Raw genomic sequence first — 17,821 nt, 5'->3', positions numbered from 1 at the left:
AAGCGTAAGGTAATTTTGGAACCAAGCTTGCGAATGACAGGCTGACATCTGTTTCTTTCATACCACCCCGCCATTTCGTACGCATCTACTTGTGTTCTTGTCGCTTTAGATTGAGAGTGGGCGAATATAAGTAATATGCTATTTGATGGGTTTAAATAAGGGCACAAAGTTATGATTTTCAATTAAAATGAATAAAGTTAAAACATAAAATAACTATGTTTATGTAGGCGTATATATTTATGTATATACGTATATATGTTTGTAAGTGTGTCTATTCATAAATATATATTCACTGTTACAATAGAAATGTTACGCAATACTGCTTAAGGACTAGTGCTTCGATTATTGCAAAAAAACCCAAGTAAATATATTAACGCCTGCCAAAAGCCTTTTTGAATACGGCAACTTACGTAATGTTTACACACGGCCCAATAATCTTAATCCCTCGTGAATAGGATATTCAAATGGCACAATCATGCGCTCCGGGTCTATTCCGCGCCTACCTGGTTCGGTTCTATCTGGTTTAATCCGGTTCTGTGATTGCATCGCCCCGTCTTTCCAATTAAACTTACGACACGACCTGAACATTTAAATTAGCCCCGGCGCCCCCGGTGCGGAGCCGGTAAACTTTCGCTGCGCCGATGCAGCATGAAAGGACGCGGCGCGAGCTGGAGTCGACATTAAAGTCGGGTTTAACAAGTTCCATGAGTCTGCTTAGCAAACACAGCGAAGTGACATTTTGAACTAATTACCTGCTCCACGTGTTCCCGGTAACTAAGCCCGCGTGCAACTCGAAGCTTCTCATGAAGACGTGTTATTGTTTGAAAAAAGGTTTTTCTTCCTTTTGCATCGGCACTATTTTTTTCTGCTTAACTAATTTTAATGGGATTTTTGGCACTTGTATTGTGAAGTTATGACATCGATATATTTTTTCTCCAGTAATGATTACCATAAACAATGGTTTTTTTTTAAATACTCAGCTAATAATGTTCAAAGTACATGCCGATTACCCGCTTCTGTGGTCATGTATATGAAATTACCTCGAATAGGTAGATCGCCTGCTATACTTTCTTATGTTATTAAAATCTGTTTTTCTTTCTGATGACTCATCTACAATTAATAGTATTAAACTAATAAATAAATATATGTATTAGCACAACCCATAAGAGTAAATATCGGCGATCTTTATACCAGAGTCAAGATATAACAAAGATGTATTATATAAGTGTGGGCAACTTGGATCACTAATGACGTTATTGTTTTATTTTAAAGTAATATAATTCGAACAAATAATAATTTAAGCTAATATAACTAAATGACTTAGAATAAGTGAGATATAGCCTGGCTTTAAAATATAGAGTGGCGTGGAATGTATGTTCACGTGTATTATATTATTAACAATTACAATGATATTAAAGAGGTTAAAATATTTCAAAGTAAATACGAACGTTGAAAGTTCACTCGCCTGACAAATTATCAAGCCTTTTTACATTTTATAGTGAAGGTTCAACAAAATTCTTTCGAAGTTCTGAGATTTTGAACTCATTTCTATATTATTACATACGTGTGGTATAATTTTACTGTACGAATGTGAGGCCTGGACCATAAAGGAAGACCTTCGTAAGCGTATAGAGGCTTTCGAAATGTGGACATATAGACGCATGCTGTCCATAATCTGGACTCAGAAGGTGACCAACGTCGAAGTTCTGAAACGAATCGGCCATATACGCGCACTAATGCTCACAGTAAAACGAAGGAAAATCGCTTACTTGGGACACGTTCTTCGACACCAACGATACAATCTCCTTCAACTTATCATGATGGGAAAGGTCGCTGGTAAAAGGAAGGTTGGTAGGAGAAAGAAGTCGTGGCTTCGTAACATTAGAGAGTGGACCGGAATCGCCAGCGCTGCTGAGCTATTACGCAGAACCAAAAATAAGGAAGAGAGCAGGAAGCTGATAGCCAACCTCCACTAGTTGGAGAGGCACTTCAAGAAGAAGGTATAATTTTAATCACTGTATGTACTCCAATCGTTGGTAATTAACGTAGTTTATAGTTAAGATTGCAATGAAGGAGATAAGTTTAAACCTAACACATATCCTTTGTTATAACAGCCGTGTAGGAGCTTATTGGGGTAAAGCTCTTTGTGTCGTCTGCGTTAGAGCTTATAATCCCGCGTCCGCGGCGCGACAGCCGCCCAAATGTGCCGTCTCTATCACAGCTCTACATCCGGGACGGGCGAAATTTATCGCTTCAAGTTTTCTGCCAACTTAAAGTTATAATTCAGAATCCATACAAACTTCACTAGAGTAGCAATGAATTATACATACAATTACATATAGTTTTGAACATATATCTACTTATAAATACTACAAATATGTATTTTTATTGTTTATACATCAGTATTGATCGTGCCGAAGATTGTCGTACATCGGATACAGCACAAGAAAGATACGATCACGCACAGTCCTCTGGTCTTGTCTTACGAGTATTTAATGGAATCAGGCGTTACCTCGCGGAAGTCCATCTTAAGTAAGAAAAGGACCAATGTTTAGCCACTTCCGCACATGCAGTGGTAGTCGTGCAATGAAATGCACCGCCCGCCAGCCCGCTGATAAATGCGTATGCGGCAAATAATGCGAATCACACAACCGCCACCACCAAATTACTCAACACGTGTTTCACCCCTCCACGGGGCATCTTCAGGAGTTATGTTACACCGATTAGTGCTTAGACTCTGTGTTTGGCACGATCACTATCAGCGGGCGGGCGGGCGGTGCATTTCATTGCACGACTACCACTGCATGTGCGGAAGTGGCTAAATATTGGTCCTTTTCTTACTTGTCTTATGAGGTTTTATTTCTTAAAATGTACTGAAGTATATTACATTATATAAATATATCTCTCCCGAGAGCTGGATCGACTAGCAATATTCAACTGATTTGTAGGTAAAGTAACAAAATGAGCACGGAGAATCTGACGCACCAGCACAAACGGAGTTGGGTGACGCCGCAGTGACGTCACAATTAAATAAGCAATCTAAGTAAACAGCTGCAGTCGAATGTAGGCAAAGCTCGCCGAGCGTGAAATTGTGAACTTTCAGCTTTCCGGGTCGGAGACGCGGTCCTGGGCGGTATTATGAATTCATTACTGTACCTCGGTGTAAAACTTTTGACTTGTTACGTTTATATCTCGTAAAATACGTGCACCAGTGTCGGGGTTTTGTATCAGCCTTACGTGTTCTTACTGTTAGTACAAGATACTGAAAATTACGAGTTCAAGACCCAGGCTTTATAACTTAAGACCTGTGAAAATTGAAATGTGTACTCATGTTTGCCATTGAATACATTGTACACATTTTGTTTAAAAATTAATACCAACTACACTGTACGAAAACCTCCTTTTTAGTTTATGTTAACACATTTGTACAATTTTATTATGAAAACCTGAAGGTCTTTTAAAAAGATAATAATCGAAATTTTTACCGTTCCTATAAATTTAGTTCTAATAATATTTCCAGAAGACGGGCGCCGAGGAAATTTTAACGAGTAGAAACTCCACATAACCCGTCCTCCCCCCCAGAGGGCAGAGTTATGTGAAACCTTACCTTCAATAGAAAATAGGGTATTACAAGACAACGTGAAAAACTGGCTGAACCAAAGTTTCGACTTCAAAAGTATTTTATTCGTTTGTGATAAACGGAATCAGATTTTTTTAATTAAATTACACAAATCATTATTGTACTATCATTTGCAAAATTTAAAACTCATATTAAAAGCAAATTGATGAAAAAGGCTTTTTATTCAATAAACGAATATTTAAACGACAAGTATCCTTAGCGATGATGTCGGTTGATTATTTTGATTTCATTCAGAATATATCTGTGAAAGTGTATGGGTATAAATCTGTGTTAAACTTTATCAAAAGATGTGTTGTTGTGGAGTATTTTTCCGCTTCTTTTCTACAAATATAACATCGTGCGGAGTGTAGTCAAAAATGAAACAGATTAAAAAAATGACGATCAATAAAAATTCTGTTTCAGTTCAGTTAAATTTTGATTAGTAATAGTATTCTTTTACGATAAAGGCTAATCCGTAAAGACCTATTGGTCTTTGGGGATTAGCCTTTCTTCTTTTCAAGCCCTTGTGTGCTTTTCCCGCTGACGAAATTTCAATATTTAAATAACAAAGTTTTTTTCAGTCAATCCAACTACGAAAGCAAATAGGAATCTTATATAAATAAATATCGACAAAACTTTTAAGCCTAAAACTCGAAACACCTCAAGCGATTCGCCAATTATTGTTTAAATTTTAGTTTTCATAACAAGTGTTACAAACGAAAAGAAATTTAAACATCTTTAAAATAACACATTTCTTTTTCCTTAAAAACTTGACCGAATGGGATAAAATGAACAAAAATATCAAAGACCATAAAGCATTACAATAAGAATTTAATCACAAAATTAATTAAAGTCAACATGTCAGCCGGTGAAGTTCACTGCAAGCCAAGCCTTTCCCAAAGATCACTGCGCTAACCTACTTGTCTAAATATTCGGTTCACTTAGTGTGGTGCCTATTTACGCCACCTACCGCCTTGTAGTCGCCACTTAGGAGTCTTTCGTCTCTCATCAATAATCTTATAGAGTCAGAAATGTAAAACTTATTTTAACATTAAATCAATAAAATTTTCATTTTGAATTACGTTTTATTTATCTATTTATTTTTGTGTTTTATCTGTGACATGCAATACGTCAATTAATAATGCTGTTCTTACATATGCAAAAATGCAAATTAATCAATCACTTTAATTCCAGGAACACTTTATGCAATACATACTCTTTGTTTTTTACGGAAAAATACATCTATTGTCTTTTGAGTAACGTTTTGTTTCCGTTCTTGTAAAATACGTTCATAACACCTAACACTGTTTTTAATTGTTTGACAGATGGTCAAGACACCATAGAGAAATTGATGACTCATTATATTTATACGCACTCCTTCGCGTAATTCGAGGCATTTGAGCGCGAAATTTGCAATTCGCGTTATAGTGAAATTGCGTATAACGGGGTCGTGTAAAGCGGGGTATTACTGTATAATAAATACATACCTGTAAAGCGGAATGCCAGCGTCGTCGCGAAACCAGAACACCATGTACACCTTGTCGTTGGCAGCCGTGCCGAGGTCACAAGGGAATTGCGCCACCATCCCCTCCACTGCCTGCACGTCTACCGTCCGCACGCCGGCTGCAACGGAAGCACAAAGTAAGACTCGCTTATAAACCATGCTCGGGATTTCTTTACAAGATACACATAGTGCGCAGAACAGGTGACTGCAAAGGCTTTAACGTTCTGAAGCTACAGCCTCGGACCGGCACCGTTGGACATCAACCCAAAAGATGGTGCGATGATGTTATTAAAGTCGTCGGAAGACTTCGGATTCAGGCCGTGTCCCACTGACCCTGTTACGGACGGATAGCTACGCTGAGCGGCGATACACGGAACCCTACTCCGCGCCTCGAGAGATTCGTCGAAATTACAAAAAGGCAGATAATACTTCAGGAAGTTCCACAACTGCTTACATATTTCATATTCAGGGCGTACACGGCAACCAGATGAAATTTTGAAAGCTGTCGTCGTTTCATCCTGTAGACGCCTATTGCAAGGCATAGGTCTCACCAAACATAATCAATAGGGTATATACCATTATCGCTACACTTGGTAAGAGAGTTGATGATAGCAGTCTGATATATATAGTACGCAAAGGACACTGTACACATCCTCTGTAAGGTTATTAAGACACTAAGTGTGAATTGTTTAATATTGTATCTCGGGAATCGAACGCACGACCACTGCACTGGCTACCAATATTGAAAGTGTTCTAGTAAAAAAACGGGGACATTTTTGTTTAATATATGTTTATACGAAACTGTATTGAAAGTGTCTTGTGTTTATCGAAATTATGTCGACAGAACTGACATTAATATTTTTAAAAGACGCCAATACTTTAATGCGTAAAGTCGTAGCTTTTATTAACGAAATAAATAAAGTGTAAAGCGACGCCAGGTCTAAGTAACCTGGTCGATAAGTTCATGACTTCCGATAATACACACCCCTGAAGGAGCCATTAGCGCGATAAAGAGATACGGAAGTCGGCTCTCGGAGCCCGCGAGCGGAGGGTCGCCGACTTCCGTCCGCGCCGAAGTGCTTGTTCGTAAATTTTGTACCCGGCTATTACAAGCGAAACTTTTGTGAACGTCGACGCGTATTGTGCACTGCGGGCATTCAAAACTGACTTGAGCGACGGTAACAAACAATTGTTTAAATAAATTAGTTGTTATTGCTTAAAACGAAAGTCAAATCAAGACGGACTTGAACTATGAAAACTGTTACCACAGTCTATATTGTTTGCATCAAAACCTTTTTGAAAATTAATATGAGAAGAATATGAAAGGAACACATGATATGTCTATGCAAAATATGAAATTTACAAAACTAACGATACACACGACACGATCTTGTTTTATATATATATATATATATATATATATATATATATATATATATATATACGTAAAAGCCTGTTAATAAATGCATGGTGCATCTTCCGAAAAACAAAAGTTTCAGAAATTATAAATAAGATAACAAATATGTGACGAAGGAGAAAAACATACCTGTGTAAAGTTTTAATTACGAATCGATCTTATAATAAATAAGTTTAACTCGCGTTAAATCATTTTAGTCTTAGTGTATAGCTCATTTTATTTCAATTACTGTATGATAGTTACTATTTAAAATAAATAAAGTCGTGATGCAATAAGATAAAACGTTTTAAAAATTCAGATTACAACATAATAAATTATTTATGGTCAGTCTGTCGAATTTCAATAAAAAAAACATTAACCTGTAGTGATATCTTGTGATTACAAATAAGTATAATAGATTTATAGTTTTAGCAGACAAATAAGCTTTCTTTGTACGTTATAAAAGCTGTGTGAAAAGTGAAAAGATCACGATACAAAATAGTCAAAATATGAAGCAAAAATGGTCAGTGAACAAAATAAACCGTAGATAACGCACATAAAAACCAATATCTATTATTAATTTCAAATTAGAAACATTCATATCAATCCTTTATGTTTCTAAGCAGATATAAAAATATATCTAGGTCTTTAATATATCTGTTGAAATTAAGAAGCGACACTACTTAGAAGTTTGCGAAAGATTACATTAGTCTATCAGAACGTGGATGAAAAATATTTGAATTTGAAAACTGAATAATATAATTATGTTTAGTTTGAATCTTTAAGTGAATACACAGCCTGCATTTACATAACCACTGACTCATGATAACAGGTAATATGGTATTAAAAAGTAGTTTCCGCACGATTTAAACCGCGGCGTCATTACCGACATGCGATATGTTGGCTTGTAACACTGACCAATTGCGTTAAACAGACAATCCATTCGCAACTATTAATATTATAAATGAATATTGTAATGCTCGAACAAAATGGGTGAATGCTTGCATGCGTAATTAAATGTAATAATCATTTATTTTTATCGGCAAACAGATAAGCGTTTCGAGCCTTGTTAAAGTCACTTTTTATATTATAACATAACCGATGTAAATACAATGATTGTCCAGCTTGTCCGTGCGTCTATGAAAAGAAAGAAAACAGTTGCACACAACCTTTCTCAGTGTTCCATATATGGACAAGAAAGGTACGACCTAGGGAATAAAATTGATAGAAAGTTAAAAATTAAGATATTTGCGGAACACATCAGAGATGAAAAGAGGCGAGGTGTTTATAAAGTTTTGTGTTGAAATAGCGAAAAAATGCAGAAAAAATTACCCAAAAACTATAACTTGAGTGTATTTACTAATACGTTATGATGACATAAAGAATAAATTTAATTAAAATTAGGAATAATTTGGTAAATATAAATAGGCAAGAGCGTAAATGGAACAGATGAATAGATATATTGGACAGTAACACTTAATATGTTATATAAAAGTAGAAGTGGGCAAGACAAAGGAAATGGAAATGAATTGCAGAAGGAAATGTTTGCAAAATATATGGCTAAAAAAGAAAAGAAATGCTATTCATATATAGATTATATATAGATATAAAGATTATAGCATGAATAAAAAAAATTTTGATGCGTAAAGTATATTCAATAATTGGATTTAAAAATGCTCTTATTGTTATATATCAGCTGCCACAACGGACTTCTATCAAAAGATTTACACTAAATAAAGAAATATTAAATCAAATGAAAACATTACAAAGTATTTATTAATCCATTAAATATTTTAATATGAAATATTTTGATTAAGTGGTAATATTTGAATTGTACTGTTATACAGAACACGATTATTTTAGTTTGATTCCACCATAACAAGCCTTTTATTGGTTTTGATATGTTAAATGTTTGACAGCTTTAAACACAGGTAGAATTAACATAATTGACATCTGATTGTATAAAATCAGCCTGCTCTAAAACATCGATTAATAAATATAATGTTTAGAGTATTTAATTAAAAATAACCTAAAGCAGCCACAGGTCTACGATTCTCCGTAACAGCGGAATCATAGCAGCTAAACGTAAAGGAATTTTCAATTAATTGTATTTAATTTTAGAACATCAAGACGTAGGCCGTTGAAATGGGTTCATTTTATTAATTAAAAATAAAACAGATGAAAGTTCGAATTTCAAATATGGAACCAGCGGCCTCTCGCCACGCTGACTGCGCACAAACTGGAACACGAAAGCGCGAAATTACTACAAATAAAAAAAGAGTTTTTTTTTTTTCTGTATTACGAGGTATTCATTAGACGTCCAGTTGTAAAAGTTTCTCGATAAAAATTTCACATGTATAATACATTTGCTATGCAGTTCAGGTCAAATTACGTATATATATACTATATTACATCAAGGCTTCATAAAAGTTAGTAACTCTTCACAATACACTCTCATTTCCTTATCATGACGCCAGCCTCGATGACCTATTTTGCGCTCCCATATAATATATCTTACACCTTTTTAAACGGTTTTATTTAGTTCGACCCGTACGAAATTTGTTTATTTAGATCAAAATTAGAAATTGAAATGTAAGCACCTACCCGTTGTCAGATTGATCTGAAATTTGGTACACACATTTAATTTAGATAACTATACAATATAATAAAATCAATAACATTATAAATCTAAGATGGCCGCCGATACAAAATGGCGGATTACAAATTTTTCCTTAACTCCCTTAATATGGGTATCAAATGAAAGGGCTACACTAGTAAAACACGATGATTATGTCAAAATTTAAAATTCAAGATAGGTACATATTTTTCCACAACCACCACAATATGGGTATCAAAAAACCGTTTAACTTAAAAGTTTTTTAAATGTATTTATACATAATAAATTTGAAAGTTTTACTAAATGATAATTTTTAAATAAAACTCTTCAACAGTGTGAAGTATCTTAATGTGATATAAGAGGATAATGGAGAGGACTATGCTCGGACTTTTGCTGCTAAATCGAATAAGAAAAAAGGAAATCCAACTATGAACCAAGATCACTGACATAGTTCGAAGAGTTGTCTTAAGTAGCAGTTAGTTAGGCACATGACACGTGCAGCCGATGGCGGTTGGAGCCGAAAGATTGTCGAGCGGCGAACAAGAGCCGACGATATACCTATGGTCGCCGGAAGTCACGCGTCATCGCGACGATCTTCGAGGCAGACACGAGCCTTGCAGTCGGCACCTGTCGGCTGAAAAGCAGAAGAAAAAGAATAGAACAACGGAATTACTTTCCTATTGTATACAGGATGTTGTGGAAGTTATCATTAGCTAATTTTGGACGTTTTTCATATCAGAGCGCGTTAGGAATTCTTATATCTTTGAGTTAAACAATGCTAATTAATTCTGGTTTCTGTCAAATTGGACCCTTTTGCCGTTTTTTCTTAATACACACAAGTGATAACTGTAAATGATTTTAAATAAATACTGTTAATTTATAAATAATTATTTATATTCATCCATGGTTTTATCTAAACGAGCTTTCTAGCATTTTTTTCACGTATACAGGTATTGATCAACAAATAAATCAAAGTTGTAAATAATTAAAAAATAAATAACATTATAAGAATAGACATAATTTCGTTCGCTTTTAAGTGGTTAGTTAAAGATTCGTAAATTATTACATTGTTATTAGGTAAGAGGAATTAATTAATGTACAAAAGATTTGTACCTAAGCCACCAATAACGAATAAAATAAAAATAGAACAGAATATGAATTGTAAAAAAAAATCCTCTCAATTCCGAGCTGTGGTAATTCTTGCGCAAAGGGAAGAACAAATGACATTCGCTGAAAATGAAATATCTCCCGCGGAAAGCGTATCCATTTTGAAAAATAGAAAACACTTTTTTATATTAAATTTTGAATGTAATCGGCGGCATCTGCGAAAGTCATACTGGAAAATGTACAGAATTCTCCTGAGATGTTGTTCGACAAAATTTAAATCAGTGAATTACTTTTTTTTTGTGGATCCTGAATTTTGTAGTAACAATTACCGGAGTTGTATACTGCCAGTTATTAGCAAGGTTGTGTTAAACAAGTATATCTATTCTAAAGTCTATCTATTATCTATTTTAATGCCTGATTTATTTATAAAATTGCTCGTGATCAAAATAATAAAATTAACAATCTTTTAATTTCGTTTGTTTTCTAAAGCGTTTTCATTCGACTGCATCCAGGATCTTCTGACGACTTTAATAATGTCGTCTGTCGACTTTAGTAAATATAAAGATTAAGATAAAATACTTTTATTCAATATTCGAGCTTTAAATCGGAACATTTATCTGAATTCTTACAGACCATCTATTCATTATTTATTTATTTATTAATCTATTTTACTTTTTAACCCAGTCTATTTCGCAAGGTATAGTTGTGGAGGAAAAGCAGGAAGAACCTCCATAACAACACACCTCTTAAGAGTTTAACAATACAGATTTATATATATACACTTTATTAGACATAGCCTAAACGAAATCAAAATGATCTAGCAAAATTGCAGCGAATTTATTTATTTACCTTCAATTTACTTTTAATATGCGCTTTAAATTTTGCAAGTGGTAGTCCAATAACGTTTTTGGGAATTTTGTTGTAAAATCTGACTCCGTTTATAATAAATTAATCATAGACTTTGTGCAGTTCAAGCTTTGGTACAGCCAGTCTTTCAAGGTACCTTGTAAATACACTATCGACATCATAATTAAATGATTTTATTACTTAATAATATAAAGTCTATCATATTTATATCAAACAACTTATGTATTTTTAGTAAAAAAAATTAATCAGTTTCCTGTAAACCTGTAAAATGTATGAAGTTCCTTAATATAACATTAGACTCGCGGGATTCCAACTAAATATCAATAGGCTGGCTAACAAACAGAAGAAAACATTAGATTTCATTAACTACTTTTACAGCATTATGTCTTATGCTATATTGCTATAGGGTAATCTTACATTGATGTTATAAAGATATAAGTTACAGACAATAAAAGAAAAAATAAGAAATTAAAGATTTGTCAAATATATATATAGAAAACAAAATAAATATTGTAATGTAGCAGTCCGGAATGAACTGTGAAGGAAAACAGTAGATGTAATGAAAGGTAAAGGAATGGAATGGTATAAAAGATAATGTAAGGGAAAAAAAAAGAATGACTAAAAGATATTAAAATGAATATGAGAAGAGTGAGCAAATAAAAAAGAACGTGGAAAAATTGTCCAGCCAGAATTGTCCCCGTGTTGTAAAAATAAAACTGCTGCTCCAATGCAATGTACACGAGTTTTGTACTGCAGATGAGCTTATCGTGCTAGTAGCCATTTGAAATATAAATTGAAGATAAATTAAAAATTATGCCTGTAGTTTCGCAACACATAAATATATTGAACACAAAAACAATATCGATTTTTTAAGAAGTGTGTCATATATAGGACCAAAAAAATTGATTTGTGCCTATACTCGATTTCATTAAGTGTTTTTTTTTATTTTTATTTTGGTCTATGTACATATTTACAATAGGATCCCAGAAAATGTTCACAAAGATTCAGTTTTTTAATTTTTAAAAAATTGTCATAGTTCGTTTGTGTATTCGTTCGTTATATTTCTCTTTCAAAATATATTTATTCAAGTAGACATTTACATGTCTTTTGAATCATAGATTATTTTAACACTGGCTCGGAACGATGATTTGTAGAGAAGACCCGAACTAAAACTCAATTTTTTTTCATATACCTTATTATGTTCATCATTTAAAACAGTCAACTAACCAAGATCCACATATTTCAATTAAAAACTCTTGAACTATATAATATTGATTTACTAATAAACTTTTAATTTTACATTTAAAACTAAAAACGGAAAGTCTGTGATATCTTATGGAACTTTACTATGTATGCGTACACCCAAATTCATGAAGAATTTGTTCATTTTTTTTAAATAAAATTTAGACGTTACGAGAATATATTTATTTCTTTTATTTATCCTGCTTCTTTTTATTTCAATGTTTATTCAATATGTAATTATTTACATTTTGTATCTGCTTTATAATTTAAAACCTACACAAGCACTTTTAAAATATATTTTTAACTACAATATAGTTGTGAAAATACTGCATAATAAATAGATATTTGTGAAATCTATCATAAAACGAGTTTGTGTTAGACTAATCTCAGTTTGAAATCTGCGTAACAATATTTTTAATTGAACGATGTTATTATAATGAAGGTAAGATTGAATCTACTTTCTATTAAAATAGACTCTTTTTCATGGGATCTGTTACATACTTGATTCACATTTAATTATTTAAAATAGAAAACTGAGTCAGTAAACCACAAATGAAATTGTCTTTTTTACGTCTTGTTCGTTGTATAATAAAGTTAAAATTATTTTTAGAAACTTCTCGGTTCGCTGCTAATAAACAAAAAAGGTTTATACCAATTTAGGTAACTAGCGCTTGAAAATAGGCGAACGTTCAGTAAACAGAATCATTAAAGCGGTTAAATGAAGCGCTATACGCTCACCACTCGGAGAATTGGAGCATCTGCTTTTGTGGCTCTTAATGGGGAGGCGTATTGTGTTGGGCGATGGAAAAATAAAATGCCTTCAGACCTTTTAATAATGCGGGGTGTATAGAGATTGGTGTCACTCGGACTCCTATATTTAACCTAATGAACCTGTCAAAAGACGTGGGCTTAATTCGTAACAATCCTTTATACTCTGATTACGGTTATTATTCTAAGAAAAAGCATCCTCTGCTAGTAATAAAACCTCGATGAGATCTATGGACCTCCATTGCTAACTAGAGAGAAACAAGGAAAGCACGCGAGGGCGAGTATCATTGCAATGAACACGACCACTGCAAATTTAGTAGATAGGAATCCTATATAATCTATTTATTTAGAGAGCATCGTATCTTCCATTCATAAAGAAACCAAAAACAAAGCACTAACACGAGGATTAACTGTGGTCGTTGACTGCCTATGGGCCGACGTATTGCCTCTAAAAATGATTTATTGATACTTTACCGGAGTTATGAACTAAACGATACTAAATTTCTGTCTGTATTGGCTAATATAATTTTAAAAACCTTTGTAATAGTTTATAGGTGTAATGTTCGGAGGTCAGAAAGAGGTCTTGAAAATGATAACGGCACAGCGCCACAATAAATATAACGTTTATTGCATAGAAAGAACACATAGGTGTAAAATCTTAACTAAAATTGATCAAACTATAACTTCGCCATGATGCCTTTACTTAAGGATGGAGGACTCTTAATAATCACTTAAATTATTTTACAAGCCTCATTAGATAAATACGGTTAGCGTAAAAAAACCCATTGGACTTTCTTCAGGCAGAAAATAACTTCCAATATATTCGTTTTTAAAAATGAGTACTAATGTAAATTTAACATTAAAAAGATATAATTTAGGTACATAAACATGAGAATATTATTTTAAATTCTTCTAATTCAAAGTAATTTAATTTCTATTTAATTGCATGATCGTCTGGTTTCTCTTTGTTATTTATGATTTATTCATATACTATCTATCCCTGCAGACCTTGCTCTAATGTTGCTTTATGTGTTGTGATTTAATGTGAAATATATTAATGAATTTTGTGGTCAATAAATACTGAGCAATATAAAATGCAAATTTCAAACAGAACAGCCAAATAGATATTTCAAATTTTTAAAAGTTTTTCAAGATCCTGGGTAAAATTTCTACACAGGACCCCATCAGTATTAATGTTTAATACCAGTGTAATATTTGACACTTGAAATATTTTTATATCTGTCTGAATCTATACAATTGCCTCAGTAGACCCGCGGGCCTAAGGAATCAAGGCACAGAAGACACTTAGCATATATCTCATTACGTACCTTAGCTTAAGGGTTCCCTTGAGAAATCACGTGCTGTTACGGGCTGTACATTACCAGTAACATAATTGAGTTGGCAGACCAAGGAATTTTTAGGTGTGGCTCAATGGTGACCTTCCACAAGGTCCCAAGTTGGATTTCCTGGCTTCTGTTCTCCCTCATTTCAAGTTCAGCGTTTCGACACATGGGCGCCCAAAAGAGCCGAACCTTGACTTGTCTGGCCTATTTAACTTACTCATTCAAAAGACAATAGCGCTCGCAGAAGTGTCGAAAGAAACTCAACTCCTGTTACTATCTAGAACGATCGGGATTTGTTTTCCCTATAAGTTCTAAATCGTACTCGCTAACTAAGATGGTTTGTCTTTGATTGGATAGGGTTTTTTTAATTTTTTCCATTAATATTAGTGGAGACCACATATTGGATTAAACCTTTTAACCGATATTAGAAATCTAGGGGGAGTCCTATTTCCAGCGGTGTTAAAACAATTATATTTCCTTAAGAAAATTTAATAAAACAATTGCAGAAACGAAGCCGCAGGCCGCAAACTAGTTAGAACATATTATTAATGTCAGGGGAGACGCAACGTATTATCGAAAGGCCGTAAGGGTAATTAGGCAATCGAAGGAAACATACCCGATACACGCCGCCCGCGCTCCGAATATAATTAATTAAATACAGGCCTAGCCACCGGGCTTTGTCCGTTTGACCCAAACACAGCGCCAGTCATATATTACGTCACTCGGAAAGAACAGTTACAATTAATATTATTATGAACTAAAACAGTGTTGATGTGGTATAGTTAGGTCGATTTTAGTTATAACACATATATGCTATTTTTATAACATATATAAGATACACCGCTGATGACGATATATTGTAGCTTCTACCACTTATATGGCTTTGCACTTAGATTCATTTAGAGCAGTGATTCCCAAAGTGGTCTATATCGACTCCTAGAGGTCTATGACAACCTGCAAGGGGTCTATGTCAGCGAAAAAAAATTTGGGGGTCCATGAAATGAAAATGGGGGTCTACGATAGTGGATCTCAAAACATACACTGATAGTACCTATTTACTTACATCATACTATCTTATAATATCAAAACGTTTACATTATTTATAAAAGTACCTATGAAGAAAAAAAACAGACTGGACATCATTAGCCGAGGAGATTTAAAATTAACCCTTACAAAATTGACGCCAAATGTTGATAATTTATTATTAAAGCATCAAGTTCATCAGGTAAGTAGGGTGTCTACTCAACACGGAAAAACATGGCAAGGGGTCTACGACACAAAAAAGTTTAGGGAACTCTGATTTAGAGTGACCATTTGTCCACACGTAGAATCACAGATGAGCCATATTAGATAGAATATTTGTGATATCCTTAAAATAAAGCTAAATGTCCCCAACGCTTCCTAATCTGGCAAAATTCCATAACAAATTCAGTAAAGTTTATTTTTTGTCACCGATGATGAACTTGCCTATGCAGTATCATCATCTGTTTTTAATCATCTCTAGCCATGAAATTTCATGGTACAATTCCGTAAAAATTAAGTTTTATATTCCGCTAGCGCCAAAGTACTCTCTGTCCAATAATGTTTAACCAAATACGTTGACAGCAAGCCTGACCTACCGAACGCAGGACAAAATTTATTGAGGAATTCTAATTAACATATTTTACACGAAAATTTGGAAAATTAATCCTCCCGTTTATTTGTAAAATACCCGAAAAATTATCTTCACTTTTGTGACTATCATAATCATAATTTATTTAACATCAGATAGAGAGTAATTAGTGGATATTTGAAATTTTGTAAATCATGGAATGAATTACTATTAATTAAGTTATATTGGAACTTAAGTAACTAATATTGAAAAAGAACTTATATAAGAACCTTTAATTCAATTAAAAACGAAAGAGGCCGTGGAGAGCTTTAAAAATGTAACTTTCATTTAATGTATTTAAATCTTTATTACGCTGTTGCGAAAATGTCATCGAGTTATATTCAGAAATGATTTCTCTCTAATTCTACTCGTATTCGGAATTGCGAAAATTTGTTAAAATAAAATTCACGGAAAATGGAAATTCCCTTTTCATCAATATTCCGTTTGTGAGTTCCGTTCAGTTAAAAAAGGCACAGCGTTCACTCGGCTTTAGGTATGCGTAGGCTCTACGGACCTCTGAAGTCAACGGAGGATCAATTTGTGGACACACGCGAGTTCTTCCGTCTAATTGCGAGTCTATGAAAGCTGTAGTGTTAATAGAAGTTTCTCTTCCCTGGTAAATAAATATACTCAAAGTCTAAATAACGAAGGTGACTAAGCAATATGAGTGACACTTATGTATTTGTGACAGTGACACTAATAAATTTGGCACTAATCGGTGTAATTTAACTCCTGAAGATGCCCCGTGGAGGGGTGAAACACGTGTTGAGTCAGACAGTGGTAGTAGTGTAATTATCATTGTTTGCCGCATATGAATTTATCAGAGGGCTGACGGGCGGTGTACTTGGTTGCACGACTACCACTGCATGTGTGGAAGTTGCTAAATATTGGTCCTTTTCTTACTAAGGGTGGACTTCCGCAAAATAACGCCTGATTCCATTAAATATTTAAGATTACCATGCCTAGCTGAACAGGCGCGTTTGTACATCAAATTAACCAAATTACATGGGGTGGCAGCTCAAAACGTTTGGTTTAAGCAATATGATCTAGTCTAACAAATAGATCTAAATAAATTCACAATGAAAGCGTCTGTGTTGGAGTTACAACAGCAACAGCGAAATTTCTCAATATCCTGCTGAAGGACTTAGATGTCTTAGGAGCAAAAATCAGCTCATTTTTGCAATGGGCGGCTAAAAAAACATTGAAAGGATCATCATTTTAATTGATTACTTAGGGAGTCTGATTGGTAAAGACTCTTACAAGAATGCCACTCAAAATTCGTTGAATTCAAGAAATAAAACCTAAAAATATTACTTGTCAGAATTCCATTCATAAGTTACGATTTCTGAATATTATAAATATATTTGGGGACAGCGATACCAGTGCGCCTGCCTAGCTGGACTGACGGAAGAGTACACTGTGACTATCTTTCCGTACGACCATTATAGAAACCATTACTTCAACATCTACTCCGTATAATAGCGTCAGATGTATGGTACGTTCCTTTTGGCACGACTTGTGGGACAATCTACCCATCGTTAGTTCTGCTCGGCACGCGTACAGCGAACTTTTACTAATTTTAACTGCCACGTCTAGTTTGTGACTATTATAAAACTGCGAACTTAATAAATATGTTTCGTTTACTTTATTGGATTGTTATATTATTTAACTAATTCAACCGTTAGAGACAAATCTTTATGTGTGTAC

General features: G+C 34.0%; 1 protein-coding gene across 1 annotated transcript in view; it reads right to left on the bottom strand.

The window, feature by feature from the left end:
• Positions 1-17,821, bottom strand: part of side-II (sidestep II) — a 203,523-nt gene that overhangs the window by 152,443 nt on the left and 33,259 nt on the right. The window contains exon 2 of the mRNA XM_068765377.1: positions 5,107-5,242. Within this exon, the coding sequence (XP_068621478.1) occupies positions 5,107-5,242 (136 nt within the window). The remainder of the gene's footprint in view (positions 1-5,106; positions 5,243-17,821) is intronic.

The sequence above is a fragment of the Battus philenor genome, unplaced genomic scaffold, assembly GCF_028537555.1.
Source record: "Battus philenor isolate CCGP_79_NKW_IND1 unplaced genomic scaffold, ilBatPhil1.0.hap1 SCAF_2, whole genome shotgun sequence".
NCBI classification, from domain to species: domain Eukaryota; kingdom Metazoa; phylum Arthropoda; class Insecta; order Lepidoptera; family Papilionidae; genus Battus; species Battus philenor.
The sequence above is the reverse complement of the archived record's forward strand: the minus strand, read 5'-3'. Positions and strand labels throughout refer to the sequence as shown.